The following is a 13,721-nucleotide window of genomic DNA, read 5'->3' as shown; positions in this document are numbered from 1 at the left end:
GGCGTGCCCGCCATACCACGCGGAGGTGATATCCTTTCGCAAATTGCTCCGAGTCTCCGGGGGCGCGATATCGCCGCGCTACGTGGGGTATCTCGCGGCGCGTAGGTGGTCCCCGGGAATTATTAAAATCGCGTCGCGGCCGGGGGCTAATGGGACTCGCGCCTCGCTTTCGCCCCGATTTATCGCGCCGGTGAATCGGATGCCCGGTGGATCCTCGGCCGGGATGAATTACTCGACCGCGGTGCAGCACCCAGTCCCGACGAGAAAACCACTCCGATGCCCGCCGAGGCGTCCTCGATCGATCCCCGAGAGCCCCAGGAGAGAGAATCCTTTAACGATCGATCCGCCTCGTCTCCTTTTCGCGGCCTGCCCCTCGGCCGCCTCTTCCGACGCGTTTCCCGCACCCTTTCGAGAACCTCGCGCGGTTCCAACCTTAAAGGCCGGAGCCCGCCGACGGCTCATCGCGCTTGCCTCTATCGGTTTCTAATAAACGTCGCGATCTTGGACATTTTTATATCTCCCGGAAGTACGTTCCATCGCCCCGAAGAATTCGACGGAGCCGCTCGCGCGTCCCCCTTCCGTCCCGCTCATTTTTCTTCCCGACCTTCCCTCGCTTCTGCCCGACTCTTCCTCCTCCCGTTCGCGGGAATCCGGCTTAGTCTCCGGATAAGGTCCGAACCCGAAACGGGCGAAAAAAAAAATGTACCGAAATCGGAGCATTTGTTGGAAACGTATTTCGGATGACCGTGGAACGGCGACATATTGCCCGGGCACGAGGGCGCTTACTTACGTCGGCGTTCCGGATGAAACGCGTGTAGACGTTCCGTTTGATTTACGAATCTTCACGCTCCAGATTGCATCGCGCGATATCTCGCGAGTTCAACGCGTCCACGCCGGAAGGAACATCCGCGCGATCCCCCGATCCGACCCGGGTTCCGCTGGAGACTTCCGGTCTCTCCGCGGAAGGCGACGCCGTTTTCCGTCCGCGCAAAGCCGGATATTTTCCTCCTCGAACCATTTTATGCATTCGTTGCGAAAGCCCTCTTAGTCCGCGTTGCCCGTCGAAGCCGAACGATTTACGAGATTAAGGACGCAAACTGGCGCGGAGGCCATCGAAGCCCGGCCGCTCCGTTTCCGTTCCCCGATTCGATCTCGACCGAGAATCAAGAGCGGAAAAAAGAGCGGACGAGAAAATCCCCTTGCTCGGCCTCGATTAACCGACGCCGCGGCGTCGCCGTCCGCGTCGCCCGCTCGAAGCCGACTCGCGCTCGCGATAACCGTTCGACGCCGCTTGTTATCGTTTATATACCGCTCTCTCGGCGTCGCGGCTCCGAATTCCGCGGAGGAGCATTCGGAGGCGCGACACGCCTCGCTCCTATCCGAGGCAGCCCGGGTGCAAATAAATGTCCCGGGTTCGCAAACAGCCCCATTCCCGTCGAACGACTGCGCGAAGACGGCAGGGCGGACCATTACCGTTCGGCCATGACAGGCTGGCGTCGTTAGAGCGGAAGTCTTCGGCGCCCGACGCCGGCGTTTAAAGGTGGTCGCTGTAAAACCTCCGGGTCTCGGGGGTCGCGAAAGTGTCTCTCGTTCCGGCAGGAAGAGTGCCGGTTGCGTGCATAAATTTAACGGGAACCGCCCTGGCGAGCGCGGTATATTTCAGGGCCACGTCGGTTCTCCTCCGGGAATATAGCTCGCGAAACTGCGCGAACAAGGCGAGACGATAACGCGAGCTACTCTCGTCACCTCGAGCAACCTCCGGGGCAACCCGCGGTCGGGCCTCGACGTCGCCTCGCCCGACGGTCGAAATTCCAAACGCCGGGTCCGTCGACGCCGCGTCGCGTCTCCGGGTGACATTCATCGATCCGCAACGTTTCGACTCGATCGGTGGAATTAAACGCGAGCGAACCAAATTCGGCCGTCGAGATCCACCGAGAACCTCGGACGGCTCCGGATCGAAGACCGACGACCTCGGCCGGGCGGGAAGACAACCGGAAGTGCCTAATTACCCCGTCAAGTGCGTAGACTCAATTAGCAACGGTGGAGGTTCTCGAGAGATTCTCCTTGGCTTTTGCGGGGCCTCTCGTCCCCTCCGCGGTCGCGCCTTCGGGAAGTTTCCCGCCGCGGGAATCTTCCCCGGATTAAGTAAGCGTCGGACCCTATTTCCTGGGACCGTCATCGTGGCTGAAACCCGTCCCCCGGAAGGTTCCCGAGGGACGGAACCCGGTTCTCTCTGCAGCGGACAGCTCGCGAAGGATGCGCTCGATTCCGGACGAGCGGGCTTCGTTAAAAGCAGATTTACACGTCCGAGGACTCCCCGTTTGTCTCGACTTGGCCAAGACCTTCCGGCTCCTCCGGGAAATCGCCACCGATCGCTCTCCCGGCCAGCGTTTCCTCCGGCCCTTTAACGACGCTCCGCCCCTCGGATTTCTTCCTCGACCTTGCGCGTCCGTCGCGGAAAAGGGAATGCGGAATTCCGAACGCCTCGGCGGAGACGAGGAATCTGGCACGGCGCGACGACCCCTTCCCGGTCGCGCGTTAACGTCCATACCGCGACGGAGAGGGCGAGATCCTCGCGAAGCCGTCGGTTCCCGGTCGAGGAACGGGGAGGAAAGTCGAACGGCGCGTCTCGAGCGAACAAAGGCGTCGCGGAGTTCCGTTTAACGATCGACCCGTTTCCCGCGGCGGCGGGATTTTCGTTCGATTCGAGGCCTTGACCCGCGGAGGGTTTTCCATCCGGAGGTAACGATCGACTCGTTTCCCCGCAGGTGGGTCAGCCCTCGTCGAAGCAGTTCCAGCGGCACCTCCAGAAACTGGATCGCAACGAGGCGGCCTCCGGCAACGGGGACACGGGGCCTCACTGGAGCGAGCTCAGCATCACCCTGGAGCCGTTTCATTACGTGAACGGTCAGCTGAACCTGCGCTGTATAGCCGAGATACCCGGTATATACTCTTCGACGAGCGAAGTCCAGCTGGGCACCGGATTGCGCGAGCCAGTGCCTGAGAGAGGTAAACAGGAATTTCGTAACGACCGTGCTTAACCATAGTCCCGGGGTGGCGCAGTCGGTCAGCCCGGCCATTACGCGCATTAGTCTCCCGTCTAGGCGGCCTAATAAATTCCTAATTCCGGTCAAGATCGGCCCTACCTCCGCCGGGGCGAGAGAGCCCGGAGCAGCGAATGATCGCTTAATAGCGCGATTACCCTCGGCCCGGCTCGGTAAACGCGGGACGCGTCCCGGTAGGACTATCGTTCGGCCGACCTCCGGCTTCCAACTCGAATCCGTTCGAGCCGGCGGAAACGGCCGCGCTTCGGGCGAAAATTTCCTCGCCGGTTTTTCGTTGATTCGGTTAATGGGTTCGCGACCGCGGACCCTTCGGTCGCAGCAGGGTGCGGTTTCGCGTCGATGGAATCCGGGGGCTGGCGGGAGCTACGATCGTTGCGACAGGTTTTTCGTTTTACTAAGATAAGCATTATCTCTTTGCCCGGTGGAACCGAATCGAAATCCTCCGCGTGCGGTCGGTGGACGGTCAGGAAATTGGAGAGCGCCCCTGCTCGAACTTTGGCCCGAGAGGGTCCCGTCCACCGCGAGACCGCTCCGACTCCGTCGCGGCCGACCGGGGAGGTCCCTCGTGCCCCGGGCGGAGCCCGAGTTCGCCGCTACGAGTCCCAAGGCCGACATCGCGAAACTCGAGGCGCCTCCGAATTAACCGAATTCCCCGGTCGCTAATGCGGCGCGCGCGGCGCCGAGCAAGAAGAAAGGGCTTTGGACGTCTTCGGGTTCCGGGGCGAGGAGAGAGCAACCCGAGTCGAGATAGGTACTTTCCCTCCCTCCGCCGTCTTAGGAGAGCTTCGCGTTATCGTACCTTTGCATACCTGATTATTCGGGCCCATTCTACGCCCGCGTAAACTACTTGCCGCCGACTCGCGCACCTCGACGAGCCGGGCTCGCAGCCGGATAGGGAAATCGCCGGGCTCGGCTGGACCGGGAATCGGCCGCTGATCGATCGCATCGAAGGTGCGCCGAAACCCGAGTGGAATCGACCGCGACCGCGGAGAGGCCCTCGATTCCACGCCGGCGTTTGTGCCCCGCGCGGCGATCCGGATCCGCAAGGCCCGGGCCGTGCAATCCACTCCACCGGGGATCGATGTTATAACCCTTAACTCGACGAGATATTTACGCAATCCTGTTGCATGTTTAACCCCTCCGTTTACCGTGAATCGCGTGCCAGTGGGCACTCGTTCGACCGGGTCGGATTCACGGGGTGGTTTGCGGGACGGAGCTCTTTCGATTCGAAGCTCGATCGGAACCTGGGCCGGCCCAGGAAATTGCCGAGAGCGCGGCGGTTCCCCGAAGACGACCGAATCCGGGCCACCTCTCGGAACCTTCCCCGCGACCCTCTCGCCGGGAACATCCAACTCGGCCGACAAAGTTCCCCGCATCTCATCCGGCTCTCGGGCCCGTTACCGCTGTTACAAGAATTTACCTCGCTCCGCTCCGCAGTAATTTCGTTCCATTTCTGGCCGTCTCTCGTGGCCGCCACGTATTACCCGGCGCTCGGAATTGTTTTTAGGAAATTCACTTTGGCCAACGAGGAAAGCTCGAGTCGAGCCCGGGGATCCCGTGCGCGACCTAACTCGATCTCCGGCTGCCTCCTTGCTCCGGCCGAACCGGCGCCGGCCGATCGGCCGAAAGACCCGCCGCGATCGATCCCACGTTCGGCAAATTTCGACCAACGTCGATCCGGCCATTTTTTCTCCCTCGTCGCCCGGTTCGTCCCGCGAGTATATCTCGTCTTCCCCGCCCGCGAATCCGCGGCGTCCGCGCCCGAACAAAGAGGCGGAAAGAATGTCCCATCTCGATGGCGCGGGAGCGAGGGAGATATACGGCGAAGAGCGACGTCGGCGGCGCGCATAGACCAGGGGTTGAAAGGGGCGATAATTCTACGACGCGGCAATTTTTCTGGCCCGCGGAGCTCCCTCCCTCTTCGTCTTTATCTCCTTCTCTCCGCAGTCGTTGCGTCACCGGGCCGGAGTCGTACCGGAGAGACCGTTAAGGCGATACCACCTATTGTTTGTTGCAGTTACGTCGGAGAATGGCTGTCACCCCAGCGGGATGGCCTCCCTGACGGTGGTTTGCATGTGCGCGATGCACCTGATGCTGAGATAGTCGCGGCACGCCCCATGCTACCCCAAGGAACGAGCCGCCACCCACGGAGAGCGTACTAGTCAAGATGTATCGTTGATCGACATGGGTTTACGTCACCTTTTACATTGGTTTACGTTTAACGACCGTTTAGAGGGGTGTAACGCCGTGGATCGGGGTGTGTGTACTTAGGAACTTTACGGAGTTTTGTATGTTCCATTTGTTATATTACCCGTTGACGGCGCGACGTCGCGCGGTCGATGCGCGCCCCGGCGCCACCCGAGGACCGCTTTCCCGAAACCGAGTCGAGTCGCGAGTCGCTTTCTTCGCGACTTCGAGCCGGTGGACGAGTCGCCCGAGCGGACGGTTTTCATCCGCCGATGAAGCATCGCGGAGAACGACGGGTGTTCTTCGAGCGCGTATCTTTAAAACGGCAAACTCTGTGTACGTTATTTATTACCGGGGGTAGAAATTCGGCAGAGAGTAGGTCAATCTGGAACCGATTCGGCCACCGAACGGAAAAATCGGATCCGAGGAATCCCGAGCGCTCGCAGCGGAGGAGCTACGGATGATCTCCCTCCGGGAGAAGAGCGTGGGATAAAATTGCACAACGTCGGTCGGAGGGAGGTCCCGAAAATTCGCGACAAGCCTATTGCCGCTCGTGTATCCCTCGTGTACGGGTCGCCGCAATGAGAACGGATAAGTAAATTTCTTAGAGAACGATAAAAGAAATCTATGGACAATGCGAAATATAGAAAACAGAGAGGAAAGCGCATCCAACCGTTTCACTGCCACCTCGCCAAAGTCTCGCGGCAGATGATGCCCTCGGTGCCATTGTACGTTCACCCGACGAGCTGTAATTCCTCTCCGAGCAATTTTCCCCCCTTGCAAATAAATACGCCTATATATTTATGTACAGAGTAACGTTCACGATCCGCCGTCGATTGACAAATCGTCGAGAAACACCGGTCGAGCGTTTCGAGTTGCAGCGTCTTCGGGGCGGGTCGGGGGCGGCCGAGAAAGAGCGCCGAGTAGCCTCGGCGATCGGACGACGAGGAGGCTGCGAAGAAGAGGTCGAAGAAGTCGACGACGCCGGGCCAAGGGACGGAACCGAGGAGGAGCCGAGGGGCGACCCCGGAGGCACCGCCGAGACCCAATTAGCGGGTTTCCGACTGCACGGGGGAGCGCACCCGGACACAGGGGGCGGTATCGCGATTTAACTCCGGTATCCGGTAAGTATCCACAAAGGACTGACCGAGGCCGGGCCGAGGGAACTTTGAGCTCGCGTCGGCACGCTAGACTCCCGCCTCCTCAAAAGGACTCGCGACCCTCGCCGACGTTTCCCGTCCTCTCGGTCGAAAGAAGCAACGCGTTCGAGTCCCGCCCGGTACTCTTACCGAGGGGCAGGCGCCTCCCCCGGCAGGCCCGACGAAACTTTTCCGGCTAGGGAGGTCGGCAAATCAGGGACAAGGATCGCGGAAATAAGACGCGAATTAGTCGACTCGGAGGTCCGGATCGAAGCGGAACGATGGAACGATACCTGCGATTATTCGATCGAGGGTACTTGGAAGCGCTGTAAAACAATAGACGTTTACGTCCCTCCATAAAAGCCTCGCTCACCCATATCTGGGAAGAATCGGGTTAACGATGACAATTCCCGCGGAGCTCCCAGCCTGGAACTGCAGCCCGTGCCGAAGCACCGCCGGTTCGCCGAATTCTGCCACCGTGGGGCAATTTCGCGTCTCGAAAGCCCACCTCGCGGAGCAACGCGTGCATCCGCGTGTAGGTGGAGCCGTATGGATCGGCGTGCCTCGAGAGGGGCGCCGGAAGCCTCGAGGAGAAAATTCGACCTCGAACTCCGTCTATTGACCGAGTCTACAATTAACCCGATCCGGGCTCTCTTTCTCCGCCGGTTCCCCTCCTCCGGCTCTCCCGCGCCCCGCGAGGGGCTCTCGAATTCTAAACTCGGGCGTCGAAGTGTATACTCAAAGTTTGCCCCCTGTGCCGGGTGCGGGCCCCCGAAGACGAGTGCGCGTCATATCTAGCAGCAGGATCCATCCTGGGATTAAATCGGCTTTCCCACACCCCCCCGACAAAGGAAGCGGCGAAGACAACGACGAGGGACGTACCCACCGAAAACGTCGTTGCCGTAACAATCAGCCTCGCTCGTGCTGCCGGGACGCGTTGTCGTTTCAACTGCGCCCGTCCGACCACCCGGGTGTAAGCGTGTATTTATGCCGGCGCGTTTACCTACACGCGCGTAAAAACACGCACACGCGCACCTCCTCGGAGTCGTAGACGGGGTCGCGGTGCCGCAGTTGCATCCCGCGTCGCCGGGCTTGATTCGGTAGAAACTTTGTCCCGGAGTCCGCTTACTCGCGGGTTCATTGACGGAGACCGTTCACCCGAAAGCGCCAGGTCGGATCCCCGAGTTTCCCTCCGATTAATACCCGTTTAACGGAGCCAACGCAACGCCCGCGGCCCGACTTTTTCGCGTCCCGGACGAGGGCAATTAAAGATCTTCCGACTTATCCGCTCCGCGACCCGATCGCGATCGGATCGGGGGATTTGCATCTCCGCGTCCTGGAAACGACGAATCGAGCTACACGGCGCGATATAATTGCTCTCCCGCGTCTTAGGTGCCCGTCGATATACGGTGCTCGGAGTACCCATTAGGCGTCCTTTTGCCCCGTCGCCCTCGCGGCGGGATATTCTCCCGGGGGAGCGGAGCGACGTTTTCGACTCCCGAAAACCCGATGTCGTCGAGTCCGACGAGACCGTGGGATAGAACGAGGAGAAACGGCCTTTAGAGTTGGCCAAGTCCTCGGAGATGCCGATGTTTCGCAGCAGCGAGGCCACTCGACGTTCCGGCAAGTTCGAAACTGCCGGCCTCAAAGAGGAGCCAAACTTGCTATTTCGTTACTCCGCTCCGGCACGATCCACTGTGTCGAATTACCCAGCTCGGCGCTGACAGCCGCTGAAATTCTATATGCAGCCGGCACCCGCTCCAGCTTCGCATTAAGGACAAAGCTAACGAGTTCGGATGTCCCGATGTCTCCGCCGCTCGTCCGTCCGCGACGGCTACGAAGAGCCATCCGCTTAATGCCCCTGGCATAATTACGCCTTTAATTCCTCGCTTTCCCCGACAATAAAAAGAGAGGAACGGCCGCTGCGTTCCGAGCAGGTGCAATTCGGTGGCAATCGCGCGGACCGACCTAGGCTCTGCTCGCCCAGGAACCGTGGCTTCATTTATTTATTAAATAACGGTCCCCGGATATTTGGCCAATTATCAGCGGAACGAACGGCGGCTCGAGCCACTTTTCGGGTGGGTAATTAAACCCGCGAGTAATGGAGTCGCCTAATTTTGTCCCCGTTTGTAAACAATTTTCCTAGTCGGATCGAGAGCGGAATCTCCGTCTCTCCGCCGCGAATTTGACCGGATCTCTTTTTCTTCGCGAAAAACGCTCCACCGAAAAATATTGCACCGATGGAGATACAACGAGAACGCGCAAAAGTCGACCACGATGCAATGGACGGCGTTATTAACTTTTGTTCCCAGACCCAGGCAAAGCGTCGTAATGACTGCCGCTCGCGCCCGTCCTTCCTCTCTACACCGAGCAAAGGAACAAATTGACGGGCACGGGGATAAAATTGACAAAGTTGAGCGATCGTCGCGATTGGCAAATATCGGAAAGGGACCACGTTTTCGCCACGGTTCGGAGTTACGAAGGAGAGCGACTAGCCAGGATATTTCGCGGAGAGGCGAAGGAAAGTATTTAACACGTTGAGCGCGGAACCGATTTTGCTGAGCTTTCCGTTTGGGCGGCACAATTTTTTATATATAGGATTCTTGATGCCGTGTCAGTCCCGAGGGACCGACGCCGCCCAGACGGAAAGTTCACTGTCGGTCCCCAGGGACCGACGCCGCACTCAACGTGTTAAAGGCAGCCGAGACGAGGAGAACCGGTCGATTCCAGAGTCCGGCCGAGAGGAGCGACACCGCGAAGAAAAGCCGGTCACTCCGGCAACGTAACCATCGAAATTGAATTTCTCCGCGAGAACCGGGTCTCGACCGTCTCCGATTCTTCGCCGTCTCTGCCTTCTTTTGCCGAGAGCGACAACTTTGCGGGTGCTTTCAAATTTCAATTATCACCGTTCTTCAAGTACCGAGCGCAAACACCAACGTTCGCAAAACTCGTATAAAGCCCAGAAGGTCCGATGTAGGCAACTTTTCCCGGGCAAAGGCGAGAAAGCGAGTTCGCCGGGGGTGTAGGGAAGGCGCGAGAAAGACACCCCATAACTCATCGTTTACCAACTCCGTACCATTGAATACTCGTGCTCACTTTTAGCAGGAAGAGGATCGCGGCTCCTCCGAAGCGCGCCGTGCACTTAAGTTACCGTTTATTTTCTCTCGTGGTTTCCCACCCCCTCGCCTCTTTCCGGGATACCCTCTCCATCTTCTACCTTCCTTCGTTCCCGGATAAGCAGCGGTAAATCCAAAAATTTGTAAGAAATATTTAAAACTCTAGAGGCCGGAACGGGCAACCTTCCGCGTACCCGCGGAGGTTGCGGAAGGCGCCGGAGAAAAGCAAGGCACCTCGGATCTCATCGGTTACCGTCTCCGTACCATTGAATACCCGTGCTCACCTCTCGCGAGAAGGGCTCCGCGGATTCTGCGCACTTAACTCGACGCTTACTTATTCCCCTGGTTTTCATCCTCCCCGTTCTTTCGGGGTGGCCTCTCCCGGCCGGGCCAAATTTCCCTCCGCGGCCGACACGTACTTCGGGAGCGCTATGCGAAATAGGGTATAACCCGATCCCTCAAAGTGCACGCCCACGGCATCAAAATCCCCTAAAGGTTTCGAGGCGACGGGACGAATTCGAGACTCGATTCCTCTCGCAAATTCCAAACCGCGACGTCCTATGTCTGGCGGGCATGCCTCTTCGATTATCGACGGCCCCGCGAGGAGCGCAGTTTCCAGGGGTTGGAAAGTCGAAAGCGAATGGAAAAGGACGAAAAGGTAAATCGTAGCCGAGCCGGTTAAGTGGCGGGGCGCGTCTGGCGAGGGCACTCGCGAAGTCGTGGGCACCCGAGCGAGCTTAAGTACCCGTCTATGGAAATTTAACGCCGCACTTTGGGCGCCGGTGTTACATTTGTAATTCATCGCGCATCGCCGCGGCCGGCGAGGGCGCTGCCCTCCGCCGAACCGCGGCCCTTGAAAAATGAATTTATATCCGACGGAGCGTTGCTTCGGTATCGAGGCCGAGACCGAAACGAACGAAGAAGCACGACGGACCGAGCAAATTCCCCCGCGCCGCCGAGAATCTTCCGCGAGTCGCGCGATCCGTCGGAATTCCGCCTCGCAAAATTCGGGCCCGCGGGGTTGGTTTTCGCCGAACCGACGCCCCGTAACCGGGGAATCGAGACGCTCCGCGGCACTTCTTCCCCCGAGGGAGTAATTATCCCGTCTGGCAATTAGCTCGAGGCGCCGAAACCCGGCAGCCGGGGAATCGAAACGCGATCGCGCCCCCTGAGACGTTCCGATGCTCCGAGGAAAGAGAATCTCTCCCCGAGACGCGGACGAACGCACGCGGCGAAAGAGTCGGGCCTCTCCCGTCCCCTTGAGATGCACCGAGTGCCCCGTGGCGGAATCTTTCGGATACTCTCGGTTAATTTTCTCTTCTTTCTCGAAATCACCGGAAGGATTTATCGTCGGCGAGGGGCCGCTAAGCCCCGGCCACCCACGCATCGGGTCCATTGTGCGAGGTTAGAGGGCGAGGGGGGACGGGAAGAATTTAATAAAGTAGAAAATGAAAAACTAAGCATCGAGGAACTAAAAGCTAGGGGTAATAAATCAAGAAAGATACGGAAGGAAAAGGAAAGGCGGAATCTACCGAGTGGGACGTTTTCCAAGATGGCGGTCGCGTCGATGGGTCCATTCGCGATGAAAGGGTCCGCGTTGTCCCGACTCGCAAATCGAACGGGAGCCCGGCCTTAATTAACCGGGATCAAAGCCCGACTTAATGGAACTCGACGGAACGAGCCAAGTATCATATGCAAGCTCTTTGCGGCCGAGGACCCTGCGGGGGACCAAAGTCGGACCCGTCGAGACGATTTGCCCGGGGCGACGTTCCCGGGCCGCGAGCGAAAACTCGGCGATCGCTCGTTTTTGCCCGGAGACCGCGTCCAAACGTCTCGAGCGCCTCGAAGGACCCCGGAACCCTCCCCTGCTCCTGACACCGGATACGTATCAGCGATTTACTTTCGGAGCACCCTCGGCACCCCCGGCCCCGGGCCGAGTTCCCGAAATTAGCGCAGCGATTTGGAGTTGCACGTATCCGAGAGGGTATCCGGTCTTGGCCGACTCCTCCGAAGGAATTGAAAAAGTTCCCGGGCGGAGCCAACCCTCCGTCGGCCGCCTCGCCCTCGGATCCTCCGCCATAAATCGCAACCTATCGCCGCCAGGTTGGAAATAATCGGAATAAAGTGATTCAGCGGAATAATGGCCAAGTCCGCGCGAGGGAAGTAGCATGGCGGAATCTCATTGTGTAGCATTTGGGTCAACGATATAGCCCGCGACGCATAATGGGCGGGAGGGAGAAAGTGGGTACACGGATCGGGCGCCGGTTTTATTTCGCCGCGTCATTCCTCACGGTTTATCCATTCCGGGGGGATCTCCTCCTCCGCGGTGCCACGGCCCGCCACCTCCGCCCTTCCGAATTAAACGTCCGCCCCGTTATTAATGTGTCAAATTATTCAGCGAATTTCGCGAATCGGCTGACGCGCCGGCGGGCCGACGCCGCGACCAAGGCGACGCGCCGCTTCCGGAGCGGCACCGGAGGGCTCGCTCATCGCTCAAATGATGACAAGCGATGCCGCCCCCTAATGGAGTGCCCCGGGGGGAAATATCGCCCGTGGGAGGGCTCCGATGCCTCCGACGTTGTTTAGCCGTTTAAGCCGCCGAGACAAATTCACCGGGCCCGACGTCCACTCGCGTCGCGGAGAAACGACGGAGGACCTTTAATTTCTTCTCGTTGCCGCGGCCGGCAAAAACCGCCCTGGCGGAAGGGCGAGGGGATGGATTTCCGTTATCGAGGTCGGCCCGCGGTCGGAAGGTCCTTGCCGGCTCTCTCTTTACCTTCCCTTTATTCTTCCCTCTCACCTGGAAACGACTCGCGCGAGATATCCCGGGATAGTATCGAGACCTTTTTCCGTTTAACGACAAATATAAAAGATGTAAGGAATCCGATAATGCTTTCGCACTTTCTTTTTATCGGCTCAAATTCATTGACATAAAAACGACGAACGGCGGATGTTGCCAGGGACGGAACGGACGAGAATGAAAGTTGGAGCGCGCAAAGTGCGATAAAAGCGAGAGAAAGAGGGAAGGGGAGGAACGATCGCCGCCCCTCCCGGTGAAGTTACCTGAAGGACTTTACGGAAATTCTTCCGTCGCCTATGAGCGACGTACGCCGGAGAAAATTCCTTGGTTCCTCCAAGGTTTCGGAGATCCGAAGGAACCGCGATTCGGTGGCCCGGACGTTTTTAAGCGTTATAAACGTTAATCCATCCAAGAACGAGGCGGAGGAGGAACGAACGGAAACGAGGCGTAAGCGGTGGCGCCGTACGAGAGAATTCCCGAAGAGAGGAAGGGAAGGATTGCCGGGCATTCCGGTCCTACGGGGCGTACGGAGCACCTCACGGACATTCCACCGTCGTCCGTGTACGAGAGGCAAACGACAAAATGCTTTCACCGCCAAACAAATTCCTTTAGCTCGGCGAGTTTTCAAAGATCGCGGGAAACGACGAGATGCCGCACCGACGGAAACACCCCGTCGGTTTCCCTCTTATTTTCCTTTCCTTCCCCGTCTCCTTCGACGGCTCCGGCAGGGCCGCGCAAGATGTTCTCCCCGGGTATTGGGATTTGCCTCTGTTTGCCGAAGTTATCCGCCGCCTCGTTCGTTCCGCAACAGAACTGCTTCCGGAATTTCACGGATCTGCGGAACCGCCGGCTCCCGCCCGGACCACGGTAAATTAATTATGGATACTGTTCCGACATCGCCACCTCGCAGACGGCACTTAAATCCTCTGCATCCGGCGTTTTCTTCCCCGTCGATCTCGTTCGGATCGGCAAGCCAGAGACGATACGAGAAAAGCTTCCGCCGCACCCGGCGGCCGCTCTTAAACGTTCCCACGGTCGAAAGAGACACCACCGGGACCTCCCGGAAGGAAATTCCGCAACGTTGCTCTCGCACCCCCCGGATCCCGGGGCTGTCGGTTCTCGGCCGTTCGTCGCTCGTCCGAGAATACGGCGGCACTTTTATTTACGACCGTCGAATGCGCCCAGGACCTCTCTCCGCGTTAGCCCTCGTATCGTCGGGACGCGCCGCGCCGGAACGCCGCACGCCCCGACGCGAGTCAGCTCTGCCCGTCGAGGTTCGCGGAGATCGATGGCTCCATCGGCCCCCAAAAACGCGGATTTCGATTACCGACAGACTCGGGCGCTCCTTCGCCGCGCTGGCGCCAAATATTTTCACTTTCGCGCACTCCATCACCTTGAATCCCGACTGGCTGTC

At 59.0% G+C, this 13,721-nt stretch overlaps 1 protein-coding gene across 2 annotated transcripts in view; it reads left to right on the top strand.

Annotated features, from left to right (window-relative positions):
* LOC105701344 overlaps positions 1 to 13,721 on the top strand; it is a 78,808-nt gene that overhangs the window by 59,997 nt on the left and 5,090 nt on the right. The window contains exons 5-7 of one of the 2 annotated variants that reach the window (XM_012428019.2): positions 2,769 to 3,009; positions 5,083 to 5,322; positions 6,064 to 6,376. In XM_012428019.2, coding sequence (XP_012283442.1) covers positions 2,769 to 3,009; positions 5,083 to 5,168 — 327 coding nt within the window. In that variant the 3' untranslated portion in view covers positions 5,169 to 5,322; positions 6,064 to 6,376. Of the gene's footprint in view, positions 1 to 2,768; positions 3,010 to 5,082; positions 6,377 to 13,721 lie in introns of both variants that reach the window. The other variant, XM_012428018.2, reaches the window with a different exon arrangement.

This window comes from Orussus abietinus, unplaced genomic scaffold, assembly GCF_000612105.2.
Source record: "Orussus abietinus isolate OABI.00-Male unplaced genomic scaffold, Oabi_2.0 scaffold5, whole genome shotgun sequence".
Classification (NCBI taxonomy): domain Eukaryota; kingdom Metazoa; phylum Arthropoda; class Insecta; order Hymenoptera; family Orussidae; genus Orussus; species Orussus abietinus.
The sequence above is the reverse complement of the archived record's forward strand: the minus strand, read 5'-3'. Positions and strand labels throughout refer to the sequence as shown.